At 40.3% G+C, this 27,014-nt stretch overlaps 1 protein-coding gene across 3 annotated transcripts in view; it reads right to left on the bottom strand.

Annotated features, from left to right (window-relative positions):
* snx29 (sorting nexin 29) overlaps nucleotides 1–27,014 on the bottom strand; it is a 185,348-nt gene that overhangs the window by 88,646 nt on the left and 69,688 nt on the right. For all 3 annotated transcript variants that reach the window (XM_017705474.2, XM_017705476.2, XM_017705477.2), the window contains one exon: nucleotides 8,698–8,814. In XM_017705474.2, coding sequence (XP_017560963.1) covers nucleotides 8,698–8,814 — 117 coding nt within the window. The remainder of the gene's footprint in view (nucleotides 1–8,697; nucleotides 8,815–27,014) is intronic.

The raw sequence follows: 27,014 nt of genomic DNA on the forward strand, positions 1-27,014 counted from the left end.
GGCTGGAAATTGCGGTCAGGAAACACGCCTTTGCAAAGCTTTACAATTATATACCTAATATTTCAACACATGATGTTGGTGCAAAAAACAACCTAAATATACCTACAAAACCGCACTATGGACGAATACGTTCACTTATTTGCCTCTGTGGAAAGCGATTTCACTACAGTTGCATTGAACTATAAAAACATATGCATGAAAACCGTTAAGCATGTTAGCGTTAGCTAACGTTAGCTACCTAGCTACCTTAGCAACCTCTGTGGCGAACTAGCTAGCTAACTGCTACTCAGCCCAGCGAGGTCAGGGAGCCTTAGACAGCTACCAAATAGATTATGGACATATAATAAGATAACATGAAAAACTTACTTTCTCGCTCATCTTGGCGCGTCTGCTGTCGCCTTGGGACACTCTTTGGACGAGTACTGGCAGCAACGGTTGCAGAGGAGCGCGACTCTTCCGCATCGAGATTTTCCATGATTCTTTAAAAAAGCCCAGCCAGGGGGAGGCGGCAGCGCGCGTCATCAACACGGGTGCCTGTGATTGGCTGTTTCTGTATCATCGTCTGTGGTTGGATCTTTACTTTCTAGCGCCAAAATCGTGTTCATCTGAATCGACTGGACGCAGGACACATCCACAACAGGTAATATAACAGCTATAATACCTGTATTTTTCACACTAACATTACTGGTGTGTACAACCCCCCCCCAACCCCCACTGTGAACACATTTAATTTTTTTTTATTCTGGGTTCTATTATATTGTATTTTAGTGTGTAGTCTTTCTAGTGTAAAATGTTTTACCATATAAAGTGAAAATTTTAATTATACCTAAAAACTGAAAAGCTTGTATCGTAACGATGTTCCAGGCATATTTTTGTTAATTGAAAGTGTGTACTCCCTCAGCAGAATGTCTCTGGAAACTAAGTTGAGGGCCCGGATTGAAGGAAAACAAACAAAAAGCAAGACACTGAAGTTAATTAAGTGGTTGCAGAAGAAACACCTTTTAAAGGAGAAGCTCAAATGCACTCTTTGCCATCACAAAATGAAAATGGTATCTATGACAAAGAAGGACCAGTACATCTGGTGTGTGATATGGCCTGCTAATTTCCACTGAACATCACATCACACTTATACTAAGCTTATCATAAATCATATTATTATTATTGTTGTTGTTGTTATTATTAATGAATAAATTAATAAATTAATGTTTAATTGCTGCTAAATCATTAATAGTAACGCAGTGTGAAGTGTGTGCAATATATTACAGCAAGGTGTAATGTAAAAAACAATGATACATGTTCGGCATGTTTGCAGGTGCTGTAAAAGAGCAGGTCATAGAAGAGCCGCAAAAAATATCAGAGCTGGCTCCCTGTTTGAAAAGTCTAAATCATCTCTCTTCAGTTGGATGAAGTATATTTACAGGTGCTATACTGTGTTTTTGTATAATGAAAAATAGCAATATAACACTGTCTTTTATAAGTACATTATAAACACATACTTTTAAGGTACGCACATGCTACAGAGGTCTTGTCAGTGTGTATTACATTATTTCTTTCTACTACAGATTCTCACAAGGACTCAGGCTCAGACAGATTGATATGATCAGTGATGATATTGCTGGCAGCTCCACAACACTGAGAAAAATGGCAAGGTGCAAGAGGTTTGTATTCGTGCATGGACAGACACAGGAGGAAGAGCAGGCAGTGTCTTGGTGGTCGAAAAGAATTTGTTGTGATAGATGAGAGTTGCTTCCATCATCAGCGAAAGGTTTGTACACCTTTTAAGTTTGTTTAAAAAGAGCATTTAAAGACACTGCTGCTTGATAGCCCACACATACACATAATATGTCTGTCACAACATGAAATTATATATATATCATTTAGCTCCCATCCAATGACAGAAACATTTTCAGCGTAAACAAACACTACTCACCGCTTTCTATATACTTTCTATAGTTTATGTTCATGTGGATCCCTGGTCCGGAAGCCACACACAACATGTTGAAAGAGCTTGGGGGACCATCAAAGGACATATCCGTAGACTGAGAGGGAATCGTACAGAGACTTTGTTGAAGGAGCACCTCATGATTCTTGAATGGTCATCCTGGCTTGGCTCTTTTCACCCTGATGGGCCACATGGACGCTTGTTCAAGGATGTACAGAAAGCCTTTCCGGCTTATTTTCCAGTGCTCTAATTATCATTCAGTAAAGACTGCTTTAATGTCTGAATTTGGAGATCAACAGTGCTTAACTGTTTCATTATAATGAAAAGAGTTTCAGCATGTATGAATGAAAATGTTTGCTTGTTTCTGTTGTATCTTTCTTTGTACTTCATGTGACAAAATTAGATTAGCTAAATGTAAATGTTTGTAGCACATTAATAAACAGTGAAGTTTTGCACTTTACAGTAAGTACTCCCTTTTGGCTGTTATAAGTGTTAGTAGCTCGTTAACAAATGGTGAAATGTTTTACACTTTAAAATAGGGCTCCCTTTGGTGGTTATAAGTGTTAGTAACTCATTAACAAATGGTCATAGACCATTTGAGATGCAAAGAGACATCAAACCAAACACGAAAGCCTGAAATCTTTGAATCAACAACTGCAACATTGGAAACTACATGATGGTCTTGAAGCAGAGTAAGTAATACCTCAGGATGTTTTAAACAGGCCACAGAATGTTACACCTGGAATGCTGTCCTAAAGAAGATGCCACTCAACCCCAGTGATCACAATAGGGCCTTCATGCCTGTACATTAACATATGGCAGCATTATATCAATACCTGTGATGATGAGGAAGATGTCAGACAGCATGATGAAAATGTCAATGTACAGAATAGTGCTAAGACCTTGTGAATATGGATTTAGTCATTAAATAGTTAAACAAATATCAACAAATATGTGATGATGCTGACAGGTCAAATGCTGACTGATGGGAAAAGACAAACTAAGATTAGAATCCGGCAAGATCTGAAGTTTAACTCACTATTTGGCAAACAGCAGGCCGCAGTTGCCCTTTCCATTTATGTGTTATGACTGCTTATTAATGTTTTTTTTTTAAGTGTTTACAACCTAATTAATAACCATTAATAAACACATTTGTAAATCATTTATATACCCTTTATAAAGGTAGTCTTATTTTAAAGTGGAACTGATATGATTTAATGTGGCACCAAGCTGGTAAAAACATGTCAGTCCCTGAGATGCTTCTCTCATCACAACATTGGTCTAAAAATAAGGAAGACCCATAATTTACTATAATACTGGTCTAAATAATGAAAGCTTACTTCTTATTATGAAAAGCCACATTTGGATGGAGAAAAGCTCAACAAACAGATACATTTACCTATTATTACACTTATTCTTTCCCTTTACTCATGGCCTACAAGCCAGAGAGCCTGTGTGTGTGTGTGTGTGTGTGTGTGTGTGTGTGTGTGTGTGTGTGTCTGATGGCTGTAATCAAATGTGGATGATATGGCAAAAATAAAATATGCTTAAAGACATTTTTGCTGTATATTACTCATATCAATATTTCATTTTTCTGAGGTTTTAAGGTAAATAGACTAAATACACCAGCAAAACAGTTGTCAAATACTCAAACCAAACATATAGTAAAAAATAAATTAATACTATTAGTTAATGGCTTAATGGACTGATATTCAGTCAGCTACATGTTGTTTGTTTAGAGGGTCTCTATAATTATCTATCACAATTTTATGAATTTGTTTAGAGTTCTAGTGAGTCCTTTAAGGAATCTGCAATCATACATTCACATAAATTCAACTCACTATATTTGCAAGGGCATGAAGTTTCTTTATTTCTGCATTAAATGTGTAAATGGTATAAATTATAAAAAGTAATAAAGTTATATTAGAATGAGAGAAAATCAGTAGCAACCTTTTTGAGAAAGTTTGATATAACTCATTATTTATACATGCAACATATTTTGGACAAAACTCAATATTTTGCTTGAGGAATTTCTTATTTTACTTGAAACCTTTGGCACAAAATGAAATCCATACATTTTGTTTCATTATTGCAAATAACATTATACGCCTGGCTCAGAGGCCAGACTCTATTTGATAATCCTAATTTTTAACAAGAAGATATATATATATATATATATATATATATATATATATATATATATATATATATATATATATATATATATATATATGTGTGTGTGTGTGAGGAAAGTAAGTATTTGAACACCCTGCGACTTTGCAAGCTCTCCCACTTAGAAATCATGGAGGGGTCTGAAATTTACATCTTAGGTGCATGTCCACTGTGAGAGGCACAATGTAAAAAAATAAATAAATAAAAAATACGGAAATCACAATGTATGCTTTTTAAATAATTTATTTGTGTGTTGGTGCAAATAAGTATTTGGACACCTGACAATCAGCAAAAATCCTGCCCCTCAAAGACCTGTTAGTCCGCCTGTAAAAAGTCCACCTCAACTCCATTTATTATTCTAAATTAGAAGCACCTGTTTGAGGTCGTTAGCTGCATAAAGACACCTGTCTCCCCCACACAATCAGTAAGACTCCAACTACTAACATGGCTAAGACCAAAGAGCTATCCAAAGATACCAGAGACAAAATTGTAGACCTCCACAAGGCTGGAAAGGGCTACGGGGCAATTGCCAAGCAGCTTGGTGAAAAAAGATCAACTGTTGGAGCAATTATTAGAAAATGGAAGAAGCCAAACATGACTGTCAATCTCCCTCGGCGCTCCATGCAAGATCTCACCTCGTGGCGTATCAATGATCCTAAGAAAGGTGAGGAATCAGCCCAGAACTACACGGGAGGATACACAGGTGGATATATAGTGGTGGCGCACACGGGAACCTGCACAGTTTCTCCTCATATAGAAAATACCTCCTACCTTTTTTGTTCTCATTTGCCTATTCTCACAGAACAAAAACTCTCTGTAATGATGGCTGTAAGTAAATGGTCAGAGGCAATAGATTGATCCTCACTCCTTTTAAAGTTCACTGCTGGTCCATTTGTGACTCAAAGATCCATGAATGACATTGACACCCTAAACCAGCTATAATTCTGCTTAGATGACGAGCAGAAAATATCAGTATCTGGCGAGAGTTCAGATGACCAACAAAACTAGTTTCCTCCTCTTCCTCCTCCTGTGGACAATCTTCCTGAGGGTTGGAAGGAAGGCTACTGACCACATTTTGTTCTGCAGGGATGCTGTACTACCAGGGACGCTGAAGAAGCGCTGTTTCATTGTGACCCAAGAAATCAAGAAATGGAGTTGCATGTTCTGAGAGATAGTTTTGAGGACAGTAGTAAAGCTCTTTAGAATCAGTTGGGATATTAAGTGGAGAAGTGGTGTGAGCAACTTAAGAAAGAGATGGATCTGGAGATTCATGAGCTCGAAAGATCAGTTGTGGACTGTTTCAAAAGGAGAGATGTCCAACTTGAGAAGAGATTTCAAGCCTGCAATTTCACTTCCACTTGGTTCTCCAGAGCAGCAGAGAAAGGGGAAAGAAATAGACAGAATGATTTCATGGACAGTGTAACTGGAATGCACACCAAACCACCTGTCAAGACTGGCTTCCCTTGGTGTGGAGGTTTTGGTGAGGAAATGGATCCAGTTACTTTCACTGAAAAATGTGAAGAGTTTCTGACAATCCGGCCCCTACGTGATACAGAAATTCATGTTAGACTCACATCAGCTCTGTCTGGTACAGCCAAGGATTGGTGGGTGGCTGAAAAGGGGGTGATCAGAACGTGAGAAAAGTTTAAGTTTTTTAGGTAATTTCTCTCTAAAAATGATGAGACTGAAGCTGACAGACGGTTACAGAAGCATACGCAAGATATCAATGAGAACATATGTGATTTTGCTTTCTAATACCAAGCATTCTGTCTTAGATGGAGGAAAGGAATTTCTGAGAAGAAACTATTGCAGGCTATATTAAGAAACTGCACCCCCTGACAGGGAAGCTTCTTGAGGGTATACATCACTAGTGTCAATGAGCTGGTACAAATTGGAACCCTGACAGAGAGGCCTTTCAGAAGCCAAACACTACTGGGAGAGCGTCAATCATAAAAGAAGAGGAAAGAGATCAGGTCACAAATCCAGCAAGAAACCACCTTTCAACCCCAGCCTAACTAGTGTGATCCAGTACATCTCACACCTGGTAAAATTTCTTACCCTAACTCTTGCAGTTTGGGAGAAACAGCTGTCAGCCATGACCGACACAGGAAATACCCTTTCATTATATGGGAACCAGTTGGAATGACATGAAAAACTCCTTCCCTTCTCTACCCTGCTATTACCCTTTGGCCTCCTTTAAGGCCTGACTATGTTTGTTCTATGTACCTCATTATTTGTAAGTCGCTTTGGATAAAAGCGTCTGCTAAATGTAATGTAATGTAATGAAATGAAAAAGAAGAGTGAACTTTGGAGGCCTAACAATGGACAAATCTTTCTATCTAGCTAATGGGCAGAGCCAAGCACCCTAGGGTAAGGTAGAGCTGGAATGTCATCTGCATGGCTGGCTGGGAATTCATCCATTCCATATGATAGCTCATCAAGATCTAGCTTTCCCAATCACGGTTTCAGATTTTTTGAGCACAACTGATATCACATTAGATGTTTTGAATTCCACTTTTACCATGCCCACATTGGAGGATTACGTCACAGAGGAGCAGGTGGAGCCAAATGACAGAGCAAAAATACACATGTACCTGGCCCAGGACATCATCACACTTTAACTACTTTAACTTGAACTAAATCAAAAACCTGGTGGATGGAGCTGATGCAGGCACCTATGTCAGGCAGAGGTTTCTTCAGCTTTTGATCAGTTGGGCATCTGTCTGCACTACACACCTAAGAAACACCACTGCTGTGACTGCACTATGGATGTGTGACAGCATCCATACAGAGTCTCCACTGACAAACAGGAGCTTATTAAGAAAGAGATTGATGTAATGAAAGAGATGGATAAGACCCTCAACGTCTCCATTGGCATCCCCAGGGGTGTTGGTGCCAAAAAGGATGGAGGTATGAGATTCTGTGTTGACTACAGGAGAACACAAAAACCCATCTAGATGGGTTACCCTACGTCTCAGATTAAGGACATTCTGGAGTCCCTCCATGGAGCTACTGTGTTCAGCATCTTTGATTTCAAAAGTAGATATTGGCAAGTAGGACTGGAACCATGGAGCATCCAGAAAACTGCTTTTACCATCTACTGTGATGTTGGAATTTACTTCATTGTCGTTTGGACTCAAAAATGCTGCTGCTACTTTTCAAAGATTTATAGAATCTGTTCTGAGGTGGTTAAATGGTCATTGCTGCCCTGTTTACATAGACAACATAGTTGTCTATTCCACCTCAGTGGAACAGCACTTACAACACCCAGGAGGATGTGTTCTATTGTATTCATGAGGCTGGACTCACTTTCAACCTCAAGAGGTGTAACCTCTTGCAATGCAAGCTCATCTTTTTGGGACATGTAGTGTCCAGTATGGGTATCCAAACAGAGCATGAAAAGGAGAAAGTGGTGAAGAGCCTGAACCTCGGTCCATGAAGAAAATACAGGTGTTCCTGAGGATGGCAGGTGGGTACCATCACTTAAATCCACAGGTTGCTGACAAAGCAGCCTGCTTGAATGCTCTGAAGAAGAAATGTAACTGATGGATGAGGACTGACAAGTGCCAAAAAGTCTTACAAGACATCAAGCAGGCTTTGATCTCATCACGAATCTTGAAGCGACCTGACTTTACCAAGGGCTTTCAAGTGCAAGCTGACGCAAGCAAAAAGCCTCCAGGCTTTTGCAAGGTGCAGAACTGAATTACTCCACTTCAATACTCCACTTGTGTCTTGCAGTGATATGAGTGGTTAAGAAGTGGAGAGTGAACTTGTAAGGGCGACACTCACAGATCATGCTGTTGTCCCCTCTGTCTTGGGATTTTAACCATCCGAAGCCCTCTTCAAGATTGACCAGGTGGGCAATCCACTTGCAGGGATTTGATTTTACAGTCCAGTATAGAAAGGCAAGGTGCAAGACACCCTGTCCATATCACATATGAACCTGAAGAAGGAGTGGTAGCCACCTGTCAAGTCATAGCCTCCCCTTGTGTTTTCTTGTTGACTGGGCAAAGATCTCAAAGCTCCGGTAGAAGATTCAACCCAGGACCAAGCCACAAGCAGATTTCATATTTTTTGTGATACATGGAATCTTGCTTCCTTTGGTTCCAAACAAACAACAAGGGCAGACCTCACAGGTGGTGCTTCTAAAAGCATAACAAAAGACCATTTTACAGTATGCTCATGACAGTTCTTTGTGTGGACATCTATGAAGGATGAAAACTTTCATGAGCCTGTTGTACATATATTTTTGTATATAGGGTTGGAAGCACACTTAATACACTTTCAGTACTCTGTTCTTAGTTCTTATTTTTGCATTTCTTTTTGATGCCCCAATGTACACCCTTATCCATAGCCCAGTAGGTGCAGTTTACCCTCAATTTCCTTACATTTCTGTGTGGTCCTTAGGCAGGTGCTTACACACTCTGAGAAGCAATCAGCTGCTTGTGATATTACATGATAGTTACACATGCACTGTCAAAAAAAGGCTTAAAAAAAGTCTTTCTAAACTACATACATTTTATTAGAATACCTAAATCATGAAATATTAAGATTTATAGGTGTGTGAATGTGCATGTACTCACTGGGCCTCGAAGGTCAATGAGCTCTTGTCTCATCTGGCCAATCAGGTTGTCTTTAGCCATGAGTGAACAATACAGCCTCTCATTAAACTCGATCAGCTCTCCATGCATCTCAGCCACCTAAAATATACACAAATTACATTTCTTAAACATTTCTTCTCATGACCCTCAGACACACCCCATCTGAGACAATAAAGACACAGGTAGGGCTGTCACAATCATAAATGCAATGTCCACACATTTGGGGATGCAACATCTCTTCTGACAGATTAAATTGTCAATTTTGACATATTTGTTCTAATTACTGGGCTCACCATATTTCAGAGGTGTTTTAATAGGTTCTACTGTAGTGCAGAAAGCAAGTGCAGGCCAATTTGAAAGCCAGAAACCACATAATCACAATGGCATTAAGCTGCAAATTCAAAGACATTACGTACAATGTCCTCTAAGCTTGTTAGAGCACCAATCTATAGGTTAGAAGTTTATTTGATGTGCATTAATGAATGCATTTCCTGCATTCTTTTATTTACATTTATTTGTCTCAATCCCATGCACTCAATTTGCTTCTTGCAGCACAATACAATGAAATCTAACAGCTGTTCATTTGTCACTTTTAACATCTGTATAGTTTTCTGTATCTCTCATTATTCCTTTAGAATTAACAAGCTGATAATCTGTAAATGACATCTGTTCTGACATTTTTTATGCCTATTTCAAAAAGCAACTGTTAACTGTTAAGTTCAGACTGAAATCCTCAAGGAAAATCATATTCTTTGAATGTCTACATTATATTTGTAAGGCTGCAATGATAGTTTAAATATTTTTAATAATAAATAATTTTTGTACTGAGCATTTCATACAAAGCCCTCCAGCTTTGAAATAATCTTCAATTCAGTGTTTGGGACTCAAACACAGCCTCAATCTTTAAGTTAAGGTTAAAATCCTACTTGTTTAGTCAAACCTTTGAAAATTAATTTTTACCGTTAAAGAGTATTATAGTCAACTAGGAGTGTTCATGCTGTCATCCCCATGCTCTCACATGTTTATTCAAGTTTGCTGATGGTGGAGCGGAGGGGCGCTGACGTTTCAGGGAGTCCTCATAAATTTGTTACTTTCTGGCTCTCCCTTTTAGTTAGGTTGTAATAGTTAGACCTGCCTGAGTCACTGCTGAACTCTGCTAACACTGTGTACTCTAATCAGTCTTTTAAAAGAACTGTCTGTGTGTTTCTTTGCCAAGTTGAATAACTGCCCATTCTGTGTGGTCTGATGCTGTTGCTTCATCTGCCTTGATCGGATGCCCACTGCTAGCTTGCCTTCTGGACCTGTTTGACCACCATCAAGCTTCCTGCAGGAAAACTCTGTGTATATATTAAAAGGTAAAAACCTTTTTCACTGTTCATATTGCTTGTTATTGTTTTGGTATCTGGTGTCAACCAAAGGAGGATGGGTGCTTTGTGAGACTGCCTGTTTTAAAAAGTGCATGCATATTGATAAATCTTGACTTGAACTAAATCAGTGGACCACGCAGCTATGCCAGGCCATTTTTTCTCAAGTTGTATTTATGTGTTTGAGTGAGCTAGTCCATGTCTAGCTGGTGTGTGTATTTGGTTGGGGTGGAAGGAGCTCCTTTAAAGAGCAGGTTCCAGTGCTGCCAGCCTGCTTATCAGCTGTCACACCACAAAAGTGACTGACAGGAAAATAGGTCTCTGTCTGGCAACCACAGCCAGCATTCATTTGCTTATGGAAATCATATGTCAATGTACATTTAGGAAAGCAACATCTCATCTGACAGATGAAGGTCAATTTTGACATGTTTGTTCCGATTACTGAGCTCACCATATTTCAGAAGTGTTTTAATAGGTTCTACTGTAATGCAGAAAGCAGGTGCAGGCTAATTTGAAAGCCAAAAACCACAAAACCACAGTGGCATCAGGCTCCAAAATAAAGGACATGGTTTAGCAAAACTAATGAATGACAGGCTAGGTCAGCTCATTTCCTTCAAATCAAATAAAGCGAAATAAATGGCATGAATTTGCCTGAAATTTAAATTAAACAGACTAAATTAAACAGACTTGGGGGCAGTTGTGGGCTGGAGGTTAGGGAACTGGCCCTGTGACCGGAAGGTCCATGACTGAGGTGTCCTTGAGCAAGACACCTAACCCCCAATTGCTCCCCAAGCGCCGTGGATAGGGCTGCCCACCGCTCCGGGCAAGTGTGCTCACTGCCCCCTAGTGTGTGTTTATTCACTAGTGTGTATGTATCACTTCACGGATGGGTTAAATACTGAGGTGGAATTTCCCTGTTTGTGGGATTAAAAAAGTATAACTTAACTTAAAGACCAACAGACGAGGGAACAAAAACAGTGTTTACACACATTATTATACAACAAACCCCCTAAAAAGCACCAAAACCTGATTATCAATCCATTTTTTGTAATCATTATAGGACACAAAGAAAGAAAGGTATTTGGAGAAGTATGTTAACGGCCAAAGTCTCAGGAAATCTGGATAAAGAACAATAAAACTTTCTTCAAAAATCAAAACTTTTTTTCACAAAGGGTTTATTTCAGAGGGTACTTCTGACTTGTTACGACAAATACTTGGCTTTAAATAGCATTTATGCACTGCTATTCACAGCATTAAGACATATCATGTGGCTTGTTTGACAAGTTAAAAGGAACGTCAAAAAACTGACCTCCTCAGCTCATAAAGGATGAGAAAGCTTTGAAGACACAATCATAAAAACTAATCAGATCAAACTATTTTAAATTCACTGTTCGCAGGTAAAGTGGAAGAGATCTTGAGACAGAGGAAATGATACACCAGCTGAAGCACCAGCACTTCTGCAGAGCTAACTCAAGTGCAGGCAGAAGGGTACTGAAGCTCAATAGTATCCTAATTAATTGCAATACTAGAAACAGGAATACATTACTGCAAGTACATCATAGTCCACACACAGAAAGCAGAACTCTGAACTGATGTGTTTAGGTTACTGAGTCTACTTTTTTCTTTAAATGGCCAGGTTTATACTGAGTTTAATAATGACCGATGACCAAAATTGATTGGCCCTTTGCATTGCCTTGGCTAATACTTTTAAATGCTCCAGTAACCACTCACTATTTTCCAGCATTGAGAATGTACCTTTGTACGTGCTCTAACATACACATAGTACACTGATCCTTTCTCTCAGCTTTAATAGCAATGTTACTATTTGTAGAAGTTGCAAACCAGAGTTTGCATAGTCTAGGTAATTATCACATTCACTAGTGTGGCATCTGCTGACTAGTTGAGGACAGTGCCTAAGTTTAGCAATGAAATCAGTCATAAACAGGCTGAAGGGTCAAGAAAGCAGTGTTTTGCTAAACAAAACATCCAGAGTTTGGTTAGTGTGGAAATATGACATGAGATGAAACTAATTCCACTGCAAGCTGTGTGAGATCACACAGACCACAGTCTCGTAAGTCCGATGGTGTAGGTTTCGAGAACCACTTGCTTCAACAGGAAAGGGCCATTTGACTGACAGGGTGAACTTCTCCCAGCTCTGCAACTGCATTTCACTCACTGTTTTCAGTTGTGCTGTGTTGTGCTGTGCAAAAATGGCAGTTGTTTTCTACTAGCTTGAATATAGCTTAATACAGTCATTTTTACTTTGCCTTACTGGCCAGCATACAAGCAGTTTGGACAGTCAAAAGCTGGAAGTTGCTGAGTGTTAGCAAGATTGAAGAATCAAATTGAAGATTTGAAGAATCAGAGTATTTGTTCTGCTCCGACACTGTCAGCAGCTGACGATTCCTAACAATTCTCGACCTGCATAACCAGTCCTAACTAGAAAGTAACAGCCTAACATTTGAAGTGTTGAGGCTTTATAACTGGAAGGGTGTCCAAATGTTTGCACATGCCACAATTTCTTTTTTATTCTAATTTTCAAGTGAATCAAATGTAATGTAGTTGCATATTAACACGCAGAAAGATGCAGTTTCTAAAACAGTTCACTGGAAGGTTCTGTTTACTTCTTTTTACTTCAAAATGTAATAAAATATGTAACTTGGCCAGGTGTGCCCAAACATTTGCATACAACTGTATTACACCTAACTCTGTGGACAGGGTATGTGAGTCTAAAACTAAGAAAAACACAACAATGATTCTGCTATCCTCTGCTAGCCTGTAGTAGCAAGCTACTCTCAAAATGCTTTTATTTGTGCCTAGAATATACTTCAATTTTCTTCTTTATGCCCAGACTGCAGAAACTGTGATGTCTACATGGTCTAACCCAGCCATGACTCACAGGGTCAGGAGCAGCATGTGATTGAGGACTGCCGGGTAAGCTTCTGCTTATACCACACACACATACCTACTAGGACTGCAAATTAATTTTCAATAAAATTTGATAAATTCAATAACTAAATGTATTTAAATGAAATGAAATGAAAATGCAATTAGAATAAGGACTTAAAGCCATTCTTATGGAATCAAGCACATTAGTGCGTCTGTTTTTATCAGCTTGAAGGGAAACAGTGAGTCACAAGTTGCACGCAATAGCAGCACATTTAAAGAGAGCAAGATAACAGCAAGTTATGGTTAAGTTAGCCTTTTTTATGGCCTTAGTGGGCTATTCCATGCCTGTAGGCACTCATGAAACCATTCTTATACTATCTGCTGCGATGCCAAATCAGACCCAGGAAGTGCGGAAGAAAATTACACAAGAGAGGGGCTAACTGCTAACAGTCCAAAACCTACATACACCACAAAAAAGATTTAAATTTTGCTGTCACTCCAACACCAGTTATTTAATGCTGTGCTTTCAAATTATTTAACCACCAGTTACTGAAACAATGTCTGTACTGCAGCAGTTAAGATCATATGCTCATGTTTGTAAAGCATTCTGTGTTGAACAATTTTGAGGTGGAAATGCCACTGAAACGGTTACCCTTCGGGCTAAGAAACATTTGGCCATGCACTGGAAAAGAGATCAGTGATATTGCCATTCCAACTGCCTGATTTAGATTGCCAAATTGTTTATTTAATCATTAGTTTATTTAAATCATTAAATTTAAACAATGTTCTTTAGACTCTTAATAATATTCAATAGTTGTAAAATATTCAACAGCTGTAATATATAAATTCACTCTCAAACATACATATGCACTCTCAATCATCACAATTATTTATTTGGCCCCATAGCTTTAAAGCAGGACATTAAAAATCTGAATTAATTTTAAGCGTGAAGGCATCCAATTAATTTTCTGTGAGGGTGTGCATGGGTGGGTGTGTGCTGGGGTGGGGGGGGGGGGGGGGGGAGCAAGAGAGAGAGAGGAAAATAAAGAGAAAAGAGACAGAGAGTATGTAACAAAAGAGTGCACAGGAAGACAGAGAAGGGGAGGGAGGGAAAAAAAGGGGAGAAAAAAAGTTAAGAGACAAAGATAAACATTAAGACGGGGATAGACACAAGCAAAGGAAAGGAAAGAAACTGTAGAGAGTGAAGTAAATACTAATAACATTATTACATTAAATTATGATTTTATGTATGTCAATGTGTTTGTTTAACCATGTCACTGAACATTAGCATTGGCAGAAACTACTGCAAGCATCTTGTACTGCAAAGAAATCAAATAAGGAAATTTCTGTCCACACCAAGCCTCACCAAATAACCAAACTTAAATTCAGTCAATACCACTTAGTCAAAAAAATGCATTTGCAATAAGTTATATTTGGCAGCATGGCTCTGTTTTGGAAAATCTAATGCAGGGCGAGGAGCAGAAAGGCTCCCTCTTCTATGGCACAAAACAGAGCAGGCATCACTGACAACAATAGGACATTGAGTAAATCAGCCATAGTATGAAGGAGTTGTGGAGGATGTGAGTTGCAAAATGGCTTGCAGAAGAGCGGCAAGAATAGACAGGCTTAAATAAGCTCTCAAATGAATTTAGCCAATCATATGCATAGTAGGCGAATAGCCAAGCCATCGACTGATTGAGATCAGCTAATAACAGCTGATTTAAGACTGTGGCCTGAGCTTGACGTTGTGGCTACCATGGCACCCCTCTGGACAGAAAAATGCCAACTTGCTGTCCCGCTAAACTGCAGACACATTTGCTGTTTGAAAATTCACTGCAGGCAGCCGACTTCACCTTACATGTTTCTGGAAACAAACAGTTTACAAAACATTCCAATTTTTAAACCAAATGAAGTAAAACACTTACTTAACTTAATAAGCCATAGCTATCCTGCTGAGCAAGCTGCGCAGACTGTGCTCAATGCTCAACACAAACTACTGTGCACAGCCATATTACTACTACTCCCTGAGGCCAGCAGGCTAACAAACATACTGAAGTAGAGTACCTACCATAAATATCCTAGGACTTATGACGTTTGCAATATCCATTTGCAGTAGTTCAGGTACCTCCCTGCCCTCCCATGGTCACACAGGGAAAGCCCAGGGAGAGCAGCAGAAAGACCCCAAAAAAAAAAAACATACCAGGCAAACCACTGTCCTTTGTGGCTGAAAGAAGAGAGGTGAGAACGGGTAAGCTAAAGTCACTTAAATAAGCTCCCTACGATCAGCTGAGCTGGCAGCTGATTGATGGTCAGCTGGTGATTTGGGATTCGGCCCTGAATTGACTTTGTGGCCTGCCTGAACTAACATTATGCTTTATATTGAAAATGTTATTAGAAGAACTAACTCACTGAAAAGGACAGTTATACTTGGAAAAGTTAAAAGTAAAAGATGAATAGGATGCTATTTGAAATACATTCCTTGGGAAAACAGCTAAGCACTTTGTAATGTTTGGTGTCATGTTAGGGCATAGTTCTAGGATTTCATTTCATGATATAAGATGATGTTGGCCCATACTAAATACACTGTATTTTTGCTGATTACAGAAAAAAAAATTATTGGTTGTGGTTGTGCTTGTGCGTGTAAATTGATGTCATGAACAACAGTAATATTGTGCTAAACAGACATTACTTATAAAAATAAATTATATACAGCAAATATTCCAGTATGCTATTAGACACAAGATTCACAGAAAGGCTCACAGTTAGATCTGATTTACCATAACATTGTAAAAGGCAACATGTGTTAAGCTGAGTTCCAGGTGTTTGCACAGTCTAGACACATATCTGTTAGGTTCAAGGTAGGTGTAGGTAATGAACTGGCAAATTAGGGTTTAAATATGTTTAGAAATTTGTAATGCAGAGTAATGGAAGTTCTTTTTTGACAGTCTATTTAGGATGCACACAATCCAATAACATGCACTCAAATCCATTCCAACCTACAATGAATTGTCTCCATGCAGTATAAAGTACATTAGGCCAGCAAGTCAGTGACATTGGGATACCTTAAAATTAAAAAAAGATATGGAAAAATCTTGCAAACTCCACGTTATGATGACACACGGTCTTTGTTAGGGAAAACTGTGCAGTGGCACTGTGTGGCAGACCTGTGACTGTGATACAGAGATGTTGCTGACAGCTGGGCTACAGGGCCATCAGAGTGCAGAAGAGAAAGAGATAGACAGAGGAAAGTGTTGGGTGTGTCTGGGTTTGGGGGCATGGGGGGGTGGTGAGAGATATTTCCTGTATGGCAAAGCCTCAGTCCAAGCAGAAGTAGGGGCTGAAGCTTTAATGCCTGTAATTGGATGTGAAACAAGTTTGAGATGCAAACAGTAAAAAGACAGGTTTAGCAAACACAAACCAATCTGAACTGGCAGAAGAGAGAAGGGATGGGAGGAGCAGAGAGGGAAAAAGAGGGTGTGGAGAAAGAGAGAGCGAGAGAGAAAGAATGAATGCTGGTGTCAGTGTCTACTCCAGCAGATTCACTCTGACAGAGAGTCAGTGTAGCAGCTGCCCAAGAAGTTCCTAATAAGAAGAGAAAAACGCAGTAAGATGAGTGGGAGCTGATGGAGACATCACAACAGAGCAAGAGAAGTGAGAGTGGCAAAGAAAGAAAGAGTGGCAGAAAAGAAAAAGAAAGCAACTCACTACCGTTCAGTTAAACCTGCTACTTAACCATGCATAGCACACACTATAAACATGAGCTCAATTATCATCTGATTAACTCATCACTAGTCTTTATTGCACTAACACATCAGCGCGTTCAGGAACATTACATGTTACAATAACTGCTCTTGTCATATACAGGTAAATGCAGGCTTATTAACCCTTTTTTAACCAATTTAGCCATTGCTAGTTAATTCTTCCCCTACTGCAAGACACTGCCAAGCTGAGAGGACAAAGGCTTGCATGCACTTCCTGCAAGAAATGTGAAGCCAGTTACTGTACCTGCTGCTAACTCAATGTCATCGGACAGTCAATGTGCTTAGAGGAGAACGCTGACTGCCGAATTGTCTGCTAACAGACACCCACATTGGCTAGCATTGTGCTGAATAACAGCAGGAGACGGAGGACAGTACTACCCACCTAGAGAAGTGAGGCCAATTATGCTTTCTTGGACTTTGGTCATGCTTGAGCGATGAAAGTTACAATCTCCCAACACTTAGATGATTTCACCACTCAGGATTCCATGCTTAAAAATATTCAGCCACTAACATGAAACTATTTAGAGCTGTGATGATTACTTAATTGCTCAAAAAACATGCTTAAAATACACCCTTTTCTTCAAATTCAATCCTTCTCTACTGGCTTCTCTTGGAGTGGGCATTTTATGCATTTCTGTGAAAGCATTTTTCTTCTTTGTGATTTCTTTGGAATCTTTGTAGGGCTGTGAATGCATTGTTCTACTATTGTTCAGCCATTTATTGTAAAACAATAACCTAACCCTAAACCTAGATTACTTGATTACACATATAATCTACAGCGGCAGTCTATAAGGTACGTAGTTATGAGAATGAGAAAATGAAGTGCAGGCCCATATACAGAGCCTCAGGTTAATGATTTCTACACCTATACCTCAAACATCATTATGCACAAAACAAACTTGTAACTAGTATTTCTGTACCCCATATGTGAATGCTGACTAAGGGCTAATATGTCATTTTACCATCTTTACAGGGTGATGAGCTTTGAAATATAATAAACTGCTAAAGTTTATTCCCATTAAAATCCTTACAAAAAATATAATACCATATAGTAAAACATGTAATCAATGGTTCATCATGCAATGCTTTTCCATAATAAAAGAAGTAGAAAAAGACTGTGTGTGTATACGAAATAACTGAGGAGCAAGAGCAAGATCAAAAGAGAGTAAGACAGACTAGGAGAGTGTGTGTGTGCGCATGGTAGTGCAGCTACAAAGCTAAGCAGAGCAGGTAACGTGTGCAAGTGAGAAAGCACGCAGGTCTGGAAGTTAATGCGTGAGAGTGTGTGCAGAGATACTTTTACAGATTTAAACAGCTCTTTCTACCTGAGGAAGAGACCCTGGGAGGAACCAGGCTCACCAGGGGGGACCCATCCTCCTCTGGTCAAACTACCTACAAGTGATTATACTACTAATATTAATAGCAGTAATATTGGTATGACGAACAGCTAGGAGTCCATGAGAATATCAGGTCTGAAGTGGGTAGCAGGAGGGCTTGGCAGTCGGTCGTCCTTCGGTGTCTGGCCGGACATGTGGGTGATTGTATACTCGGAAAGAAAGCAGGGAGATGGAATTAGTTTTATTCTATCCGTTTGTACATAAACAGGGGATGTAAACATTTACAGAGTGTGGCTAATGACTCCGGCAGAGCTGACTATGACAGCTTAGCTAATAGGAGAGAACCAGAAGGAGACACAGACACGGCAGCACTCTGAAACAGTTTGGCATCCCTCCGCTCCACCGTCCACAAACTTGAGTGACCGCGTGCGAGCAGCGGGACGACAGCACCAGTGTCTCAGTTTACTATAATTCCCTGTGTCCATGGACCCCTGGAACTGCTATCTAGGCAATCTCCCTCAGATTGGGGCTCCATGCAAGATCACCTTGTGGCGTATCAATGATCCTAAGAAAGGTGAGGAATCAGCCTAGAACTACATGGGAGGAGCTGGTCAATGACCTGAAGAGAGCTGGCACCACTGTTTCCAAGGTTACTGTGGGTAATACACTAAGACGTCATAGTTTAAAGTCATGCATGGCATGGAAGGTTCATCTGCTTAAATCAGCACACGTCCAGGCCCATCTTAAGTTTGCCCATGACCATTTGGATGATCCAGAGGAGTCATGGGAGAAAGTTCTGTGGTCAGATGAGACCAAAATAGAACTTTTTGGTCTTAATTCCACTCGCCGTGTTTGGAGGACAAAGAATGATGAGGACAATCCCAAAAACAACATCCCTACTGTGAAGCATGGGTGTGGAAGCATCATGCTTTTGGGGTGTTTTTCTGCACATGGGACAGGACGACTGCACTGTATTAAGGAGAGGATGACCGGGGCCATGTACTGCGAGATTTTGGGGAACAACCTCCTTCCCTCAGTTAGAGCATTGAAGATGGGTCATGGCTGGGTCTTCCAACATGACAATGACCCAAAGCACACAGCCAGGATAACCAAGAAGTGGCTCCGTAAGAAGCATATCAAGGTTCTGGAGTGGCCTCTGGAGTGGTGTCCAGGCCTAAACCCTATAGAAAATCTTTGGAGGGAGCTCAAACTCTGTGTTTCTCAGCGATAGCCCAGAAACCTGGCTGATCTGGAGAAGATCTGTGTGGAGGAATGGGCCAAAATTCCTGCTGCAGTGTGTGCAAACCTGGTGAAAAACTACAGGAAACGTTTGACCTCTGTAATTGCAAACAAAGGCTACTGTACCAAATATCAACATTGATTTTCAAAAGTGTTCAAATACTTATTTGCAGCAGTAACACACAAATAAATTATTAAAAAATCATACATTGTGATTTCACAGTGGACATGCAACTAAGATGAAAATTTCAAACCCCTCCATGATTTCTAAGTGGGAGAACTTGTCGCATGTACAGCAGGTTAGGCTGATAAAGGATAGAGAGGGAAATGTACTAGTGAGTGAACAGAGAGTGTTGAATAGATGGAAGGAGTACTTTGAAGAACTAATGAATGAGGAAAATGAGAGAGAGAGGAGGACAATGGGGGGAGAGATAGTGGATCGGGAAGTGCAGAGAATTAGTAAGGTGGAAGTGAGGGCAGTTGGTCCAGATGACATACCTGTGGATGTATGGAGATGTTTAGGTGAGAAGGCAGTGGACTTTTTAACCAGGTTGTTTAACAAAATCCTGGAGAGTGAGAGGATGCCTGATGAGTGGAGAAGTAGTGTACTGGTCCCCATTTTTAAGAACAAGGGTGATGTGCAGAGCTGCAGTAACTACAGAGGTATAAAGTTGATGCGCCACACCATAAAGGTATGGGAAAGAGTTGTTGAAGCAAGGCTAAGGCGAGAGGTTCAGATCAGTGAGCAGCAGTTTGGTTTCATGCCCAGAAAGAGTACCACAGATGCAATTTTTGCATTGAGAGTGTTGGTAGAGAAGTACACAGAAGTTCAGAAGGAGCTACATTGCGTCTTTGTGGATCTAGAGAAGGCATATGATAGGGTGCCAAGAGAGGAACTGTGGTACTGTATGAGGAATTAGGTGTAGCTGAAAAGTATGTTAGGGTGGTGCAGGACATGTATGAGGATAGTGAGACAGTGATGAGGGAATACATGTGTGTGAATGAAAGGGAGGCAGGTGGAAAGGTGAAGATGCAAGGAGTAGAGGTCGTAAAGGTGGATGACCAAGTATCTTGGGTCAACCATCCAGAGCAATGGAAAGGGTAGAATAGAGGTGAAGAAGAGGGTGCAGGCAGGATGGAGTGGGTGGAGACAGGTGTCAGGGCTGATGTGTGACAGAAGGATAGCAGCAAGAGTGAAATGGAAGGTTTACAAGACAGTAGTGCGTCCTGCTATGATGTATGGTTTGGAGACTGTGGCTCTGTCTTAAAGACAGGAGGCTGAGCTGGAGGTGGCGGAGATGAAGATGCTGAGATTTTCGTTGGGAGTGACAAGGATGGACAAGGTTAGAAATGAGCAGATCAGAGGGACAGTGAAGGTGGAGCAGTTTGGAGATAAAGCCAGAGAGGCCAGGTTGAGATGGTTTGGACATGTGTTGAGGAGGAATAGTGGATATATTGGGCAAAGAATGTTGGAGATGGAGCTGCCGGGTAGAAGGAGAAGAGGTAGACCTCAGAGAAGCTTTATGGATATAGTGAAGGTGGACATGGAGATGGTTGGTGTAAAAGTAGGGGAGGCAGTGGATAGGGCAAGATGGAGACAGATGATCCGCTGTGGCGACCCCTAAAGGGAGCAGCCGAAAAAAGAAGTTTTCAGCCGAGTGTGAAGCGGCCGGGATGAGAATCAGTACCTCCAAATCTGAGGCCATGGTTCTCAGTTGGAAAAGGGTGGAGAGCCCTCTGTGGGTTGGGGATAAGCTCTTGCCTCAAGTGGAGGAATTTAAGTATTTCAGGGTCTTGTTCACGAGTGATGGTAAAAGGAAGCGGGAGATTGACAGGTGGATTGGTGCTGGGTCAGCAGTGATGCGGGCTCTTTACTGGTCTGTTGTGATAAAGAACTGAGCCATAAGGCAAGGCTCTCGATTTATCGGTCGATCTACGTTCCCACCTTCACCTATGGTCATGATCTCTGGGTAATGACCGAAAGAATGATCATGAATACAAGCAGCCGAAATGAGTTTCCTCCGCAGGGTGTGTGGACTCTCCCTTAGAGATAGGGTGAGAAGTTCAGTCATCCAGGAGGGACTCTGAATAGAGCCGCTGCTTCTCCACATCGAGAGGAGTCAGCTGAGGTGGTTCGGACATCTGGTTAGGATGCCTCCTGCACGCCTCCCTCGGGAAGTGTCACAGGCAAGTCCAACCGGGAGGAGACCCCGTGGAAGACCCAGGACACGCTGGCGTGACTATATTCCCCAGCTGGCCTGGGAGCTGCTCAGAATCCCCCCGGGGGAGCTAGTGGAAGTGGCTGGGGAAAGGGAGGGGTCTGAGCCTCATTGCCTAAGATGCTCCCCCCGCGACCCGAACCCTGGATGGATATAATATATATATATATATATATATATATATATATATATATATATATATATATATATATATATATTTATATACACACACACACACACACACACACACAGATAAAAAGAGTCGAACACTCACTGTAAATGATCTCTGTAAAGAAGGGACACATTTACTGAACTTGTCCAACAGTACAAGTTGCAAGGAAAAGGAGATTTCTGGAAATTTATTTATTTACAAATTAGACACTGCATAATTAAAAAGTTTCAGTCAGAGAGACTAGCCAACCCAATTATTGACTACCTAGATAATCCTTTTAATCATAAGGCATCAATATTTTATAAAAACTTAATTTATTTAATTAGTAGCATATGTGATAATTTAAGAATAATTTGGCAGAGAGACCTTAAGTGTGAAATTAATGAGGATACCTGGAGTCAAATCATAGCAAAAAATGGCAAATATGTTAGAGAAGCTAGAGGGAAATTTATCCAACATAAAATTCTTGTAGGCTCTTCAAAATAGGACTAACAAATAGTAGTTCATGTTGGAAGTGTAATAAAGAAATGAGAACCTTTTTGCATCTTGTATGGGAATGCCCCATGGTTGAACCATTTTGGCACAGTGTGCTGAAATCTTTGGAGACATGGGCAGGAGTAGCCCTGCCGGTGTCTCCCCGTTTATGTCTTTTGGGATATAAAACAGAAACCCCAACTCTAACAAAAAGGGCATGTTCAGTTCTGATGGTGGGGATAACCTCAGCTGCCAGAGTCATATTAAGACACTGGAAATCACCCACATGTCCAACACTTCAAGAGTGGAAAATCCTAATGAGTGAGATCACATCATATGAGGTTATGTTAGCTAAAATAAGGGGCAAAGGACCTGTGGAACTTATTTCATGGATCATCTCACTTCTGACTAACAGCATGATTATGAGACTAGAACTGAGATGTTTGTATACCTTATTATTCCACATTTATTATTACTGAATTATTGGTATTTGTACAATTTGTACATGTATATGTACTTTTTTTTTAACTCCTTTTAACAGGAACTACCTAAGCCCTAAAACAATGTTGAATACTGAAATGTTGCAGTTATCTTCTTTATTAGAAATAGACATTTAACCCTCTAACCACTGGCCTATGGTTGGTGTTTGTGATTTAAGCCTATGCTATCAAGGGGAGGTTGCTGAGGATATAGAATGCTTTAAGGCCTTTTTTTCCCACTCATTCTCTGCTCTACCTTCTACTTGCGCGGTTAGATACAACTACTCGTAATCACTCCTATAAAACTCCTAAAGCTTAAAGATGATGCATTAGGCCACAGCATGAGGAACACAAATGAGGGCAGGTGGCTCAGTAAAGGTTTCAGTACATGCTGAAGCTTAGCTTCTTTCCAGTAATCAGCACCGATACAGTACTAGTCACCTGCTCTTTATTCAATACTATTGAATATTTAAAACTGTGAGGCCAACTTTATTTATCAAGATCATTATTGAAACATCTTTACACAAAAGAAGAATCTATGCATGTATAGCAAACATTTCAGCAAATTACTGCAAATTATTGCCTGTTTCAGCCTATATTGCAAGTGAGCTTTCTATGCTCCAACCACTTGCTTTAATATTCTTTAAACGCTTTCTTTAACAGAAACTATTCTGTGGTTTTTTGTGGTTGGATAACGTTACAGAACATTGTAATAGACAACAAGTCAATGATGAATAAGTGACCAGATGGCAATGTGTAAAAGGTGATAATCAGCATTTTTGAAAAAGAACAAAAAAAAATAGAGAGGACTAATTTCCTGTTAAACAGCTTGAAAATACTGTAGCATTTTAGACAAAAAAAAAATACAGCAGTCTCCACACAAACTGTTCAGCATCATTTAAGGCTGTATTTGGCTCTAGGCTTGTCTCACACATGGAATGCTTCTTTCTTCACTTTCAGCCTCACTACCTCTATCTGGCTTGGTTGTAATTGATAAAACTAACAATCTCTTCCTGAACTAAGCATCAACACAATAAAAAAGGCTTCACAACAAGAATCCTTTAGAAAAAAAAAAAGTAAGACAACTTTAGCAGAACAGATAATGAAGAATAAATACGTAAATATGTTCTGAAATTGCTTCAATATGTTGGGAAACTTGAGTTCACATTTAGGAAGTGTGCAGGTGCATACCTCAAGAATATTTCTTTTCTGTGCAAGAAGGGGGGGGGTTGTTAAGAAGCTGTCTGTTTAGCCCCTTATATTTAGATGGTTACATGGTTCTCTCTGCTACATGCTGCAATGCTAGCTTTACCAAGTGGCTTCCCCTTGGCATCACACACCCAGACATGCCAGTCATTAGCCACACTCTGTAAATGTTTACATTCCCTGTTTATGTACAAACGGATAGAATAAAACTAATTCCTTCTACCTGCTTTCTTTCCGAGTATACAATCACCCATATGTCTGGCTGGACACTGAAGGACGACTGACTGCTGAGCCCTCCTGCTACCCACTTCAGACCAGCTGCCCATGCCTCAGCTGCCACCACCTGCCTTGGACAAGCTGCCCACCCTACACTGATGTTCTCATAGACTCCTAGATATTCCTAATACCAACATTACTGCTATTAATATTAGTAATATAATCACTTGTAGGTAGTTTGACCAGAGGAGGATGGGTCCCCCCTGGTGAGCCTGGTTCCTCCCAAGGTTTCTTCCTCAGTTCTGAGGGAGTTTTTCCTTGACACTGTTGCCCCTGGCTTGCCCACCGGGGGGTTTCTGTACATTCTTACAGTCCTGTTGAAACTTTGTCTTTTCTGAAATTCTGTAAAGCTGCTTTGTGACAACATCCGTTGTACAAAGCGCTATACAAATAAATTTGATTTGATTTGATTTATGACAACTTCCGCCCACTGTGTGGTCCAGAAACTATCAAAAAAAAATACAGCTAGCTAGCTTGTTGGTTCATGATGGAAGCGAAGAGTAACGAGTAGCATTACCGTTAGCGAGGAGGACATCTCTGCAAATGTATTATCCATGCCCTTTCTACAATAACTTTTAATGAAAAATTGGAGTAAATCGGCAAAGGACAACCTATACCAGAGCTTAACTTGGAACAAAAAGCTTTTGAGAGGCATTTTAACTCCAGCAATTACACCACTATACCCCTGGATGACAGAATCGACCAAGGAGCAAAAGCTCTACTGCTGGGATTGCTTGCTGTTTGGCGCGGAGAGAGGGCCTTGGGCCAAAGATGGATATTGGAAGTTTGTCCAAGTCAGCCTATCGGCAATTGTTGGTGAAATCAAAAGCAAAGGATCTGTTGCATGGCCCAGCCATCAACCACTTCATCCTAAAGGACAGGAGAATGGAATTTGTTATGTTATGAATTTGTAAATAATGCCCTGGCAGGTTATGTAAAATCTTAGAGGCCACTGCTTATTTTATTCGGGCCACCGCTGACAATGTTTGTGTAATGTGAAGGTTAATTTCGGAAAACAGTCATTATGCAGAATTACCAGTCTCTTTTCTGACACTAATGAGTCTGACACTCATGAATGCTTGGCTGTGTGCATGCTATTGTGATGTGAACGTTATTGGTTTTGTGTGACAGGAGGGTGTGACTGTCATGTGTTTTGAAACATGTCTTTATATTCCTCTGCACATGAAGCTTGTACAATAATGTAATTATTTGTAAGGAGGAATTGCTCTTGAGAAATTTAAGTAATTATTTAATAAGTGGTTTTGTTTAATATTTTCTTTGAAACAGTAAATGCTTAAAACAGTGGGGTTCTAGCACGAAGAGGTTTAAAGAGGGCTTGTGTGTCGGTCTCTAGTCATAGAAAGAAGGAAATGGTTTTATTTGTAAAATTTCTCCTCCATTTCTATTATTAAGATTGCTAATATTTTTGGGGGACCATGCATATTTGCAAAATGTTACGGCTAATTTATATATAATTTGAAACATTTGTCGTGTCATTATTTTAAGGAACAATGACATTTTAGATTGTTGGCAATGCACTGAGCATTCCAAGAGCAAATTTAAGTCAATTCAAGCTAAATTTCTTGTTTCCTCAGCAAATTACTATCAAATGTCATATTTGGTCACAATCTGAGCATCACTGACAGACTTACGGCCCCGTGTCAGAGTAAACCACAATGAACCAATTGATTCATGGCTTGATTAATTGATTATTGTGAATTTACATACACTATATTTCCACTCACCCATCCAAATCATTGTATTCAGGACTTCCAATCACTTCCATGGCCACAGATGTGTAAAACCAAGTAACTAGGGAAACAGACAGCTTCTACAAACATTTGTGAAAAATGGGTCGCTCTCAGGAGCTCAGTAAATTTCCGTGTGGTACCGTGATAGGATGCCACCTGTGCAACAGGTCCAGTTGTGAAATTTCCTCACTACTAAATATTCCACAGTCAACTGTCAGGGGTATTATAACAAAGTGGAAGCAATTGGGAATGACAGCAACTCAGCCACAAAGTGGCAGACCACATAAAATGACAGAGCGGGTCAGCGCAATGCAAAGTGGCAAATGCAGTGGGGTAAAGCACACTGCCACTGGACTCTAGAGCAGTGGAGACATGTTCTTTGGAGTGACTAATCACGCTTCTCCGTCAGGCAAACCGATGGATGACTCTGGGTTTGGCCGTTGCCAGGAGAACGGTAATTGTCTGACTGCATTGTGCCAAGTGTAGAGTGGAGGGGAGGATCATGGTGTGGGGTTGTTTTTTAGAAGTTCGGGGCTTGGCCCCTTAGTTCCAGTGAAAAGAACTCTTAACTCGGACCAAGATATTTTGGACAATTTCATGCTCCCAACTTCGTGGGAACAGTTTGGAAATATCCCCTTCCTGTTCCAACCAGTGCACAAAGCTAGGTCCACAAAGACATGGAAGTGTGAGTTTGGTGTGGAAGAACTTGGCTCAGAGTCCTGACCTCAACCCGTTAGAACACCTTTGAGACGAATTAGAGTGGCGACTGAGAGCCAAGCCTTCTCATCCAACAGTGTCTGACCTCATAAATGCGCTTCTGGAAGAATAGTCAAAAATTCCCATAAACACACTTCTAACCCTTGTGGAAAGCCATCCCAGAAGAGTTGAAGCTGTTATAGCTGCAATACATCATATTAAACCCTATGGATTAAGAATGGGATGTCCAAATTCATTCATGTGAATACCTTTGGCAATAGAGTGTATCAAATTTGGTCACAAACAGCACTCTATTAGGCCAGTTAGGCCAGGCCAAACCCACTGATTTATACCTTGCAGAAATATTGTGCTTAAAAGGCAAGACTTTTTAAAAAATAATTATTGATGTTGAAAATTCATTGGTTTTCTTAGACCA

Source organism: Pygocentrus nattereri, chromosome 13, assembly GCF_015220715.1.
Source record: "Pygocentrus nattereri isolate fPygNat1 chromosome 13, fPygNat1.pri, whole genome shotgun sequence".
Lineage (NCBI taxonomy): Eukaryota > Metazoa > Chordata > Actinopteri > Characiformes > Serrasalmidae > Pygocentrus > Pygocentrus nattereri.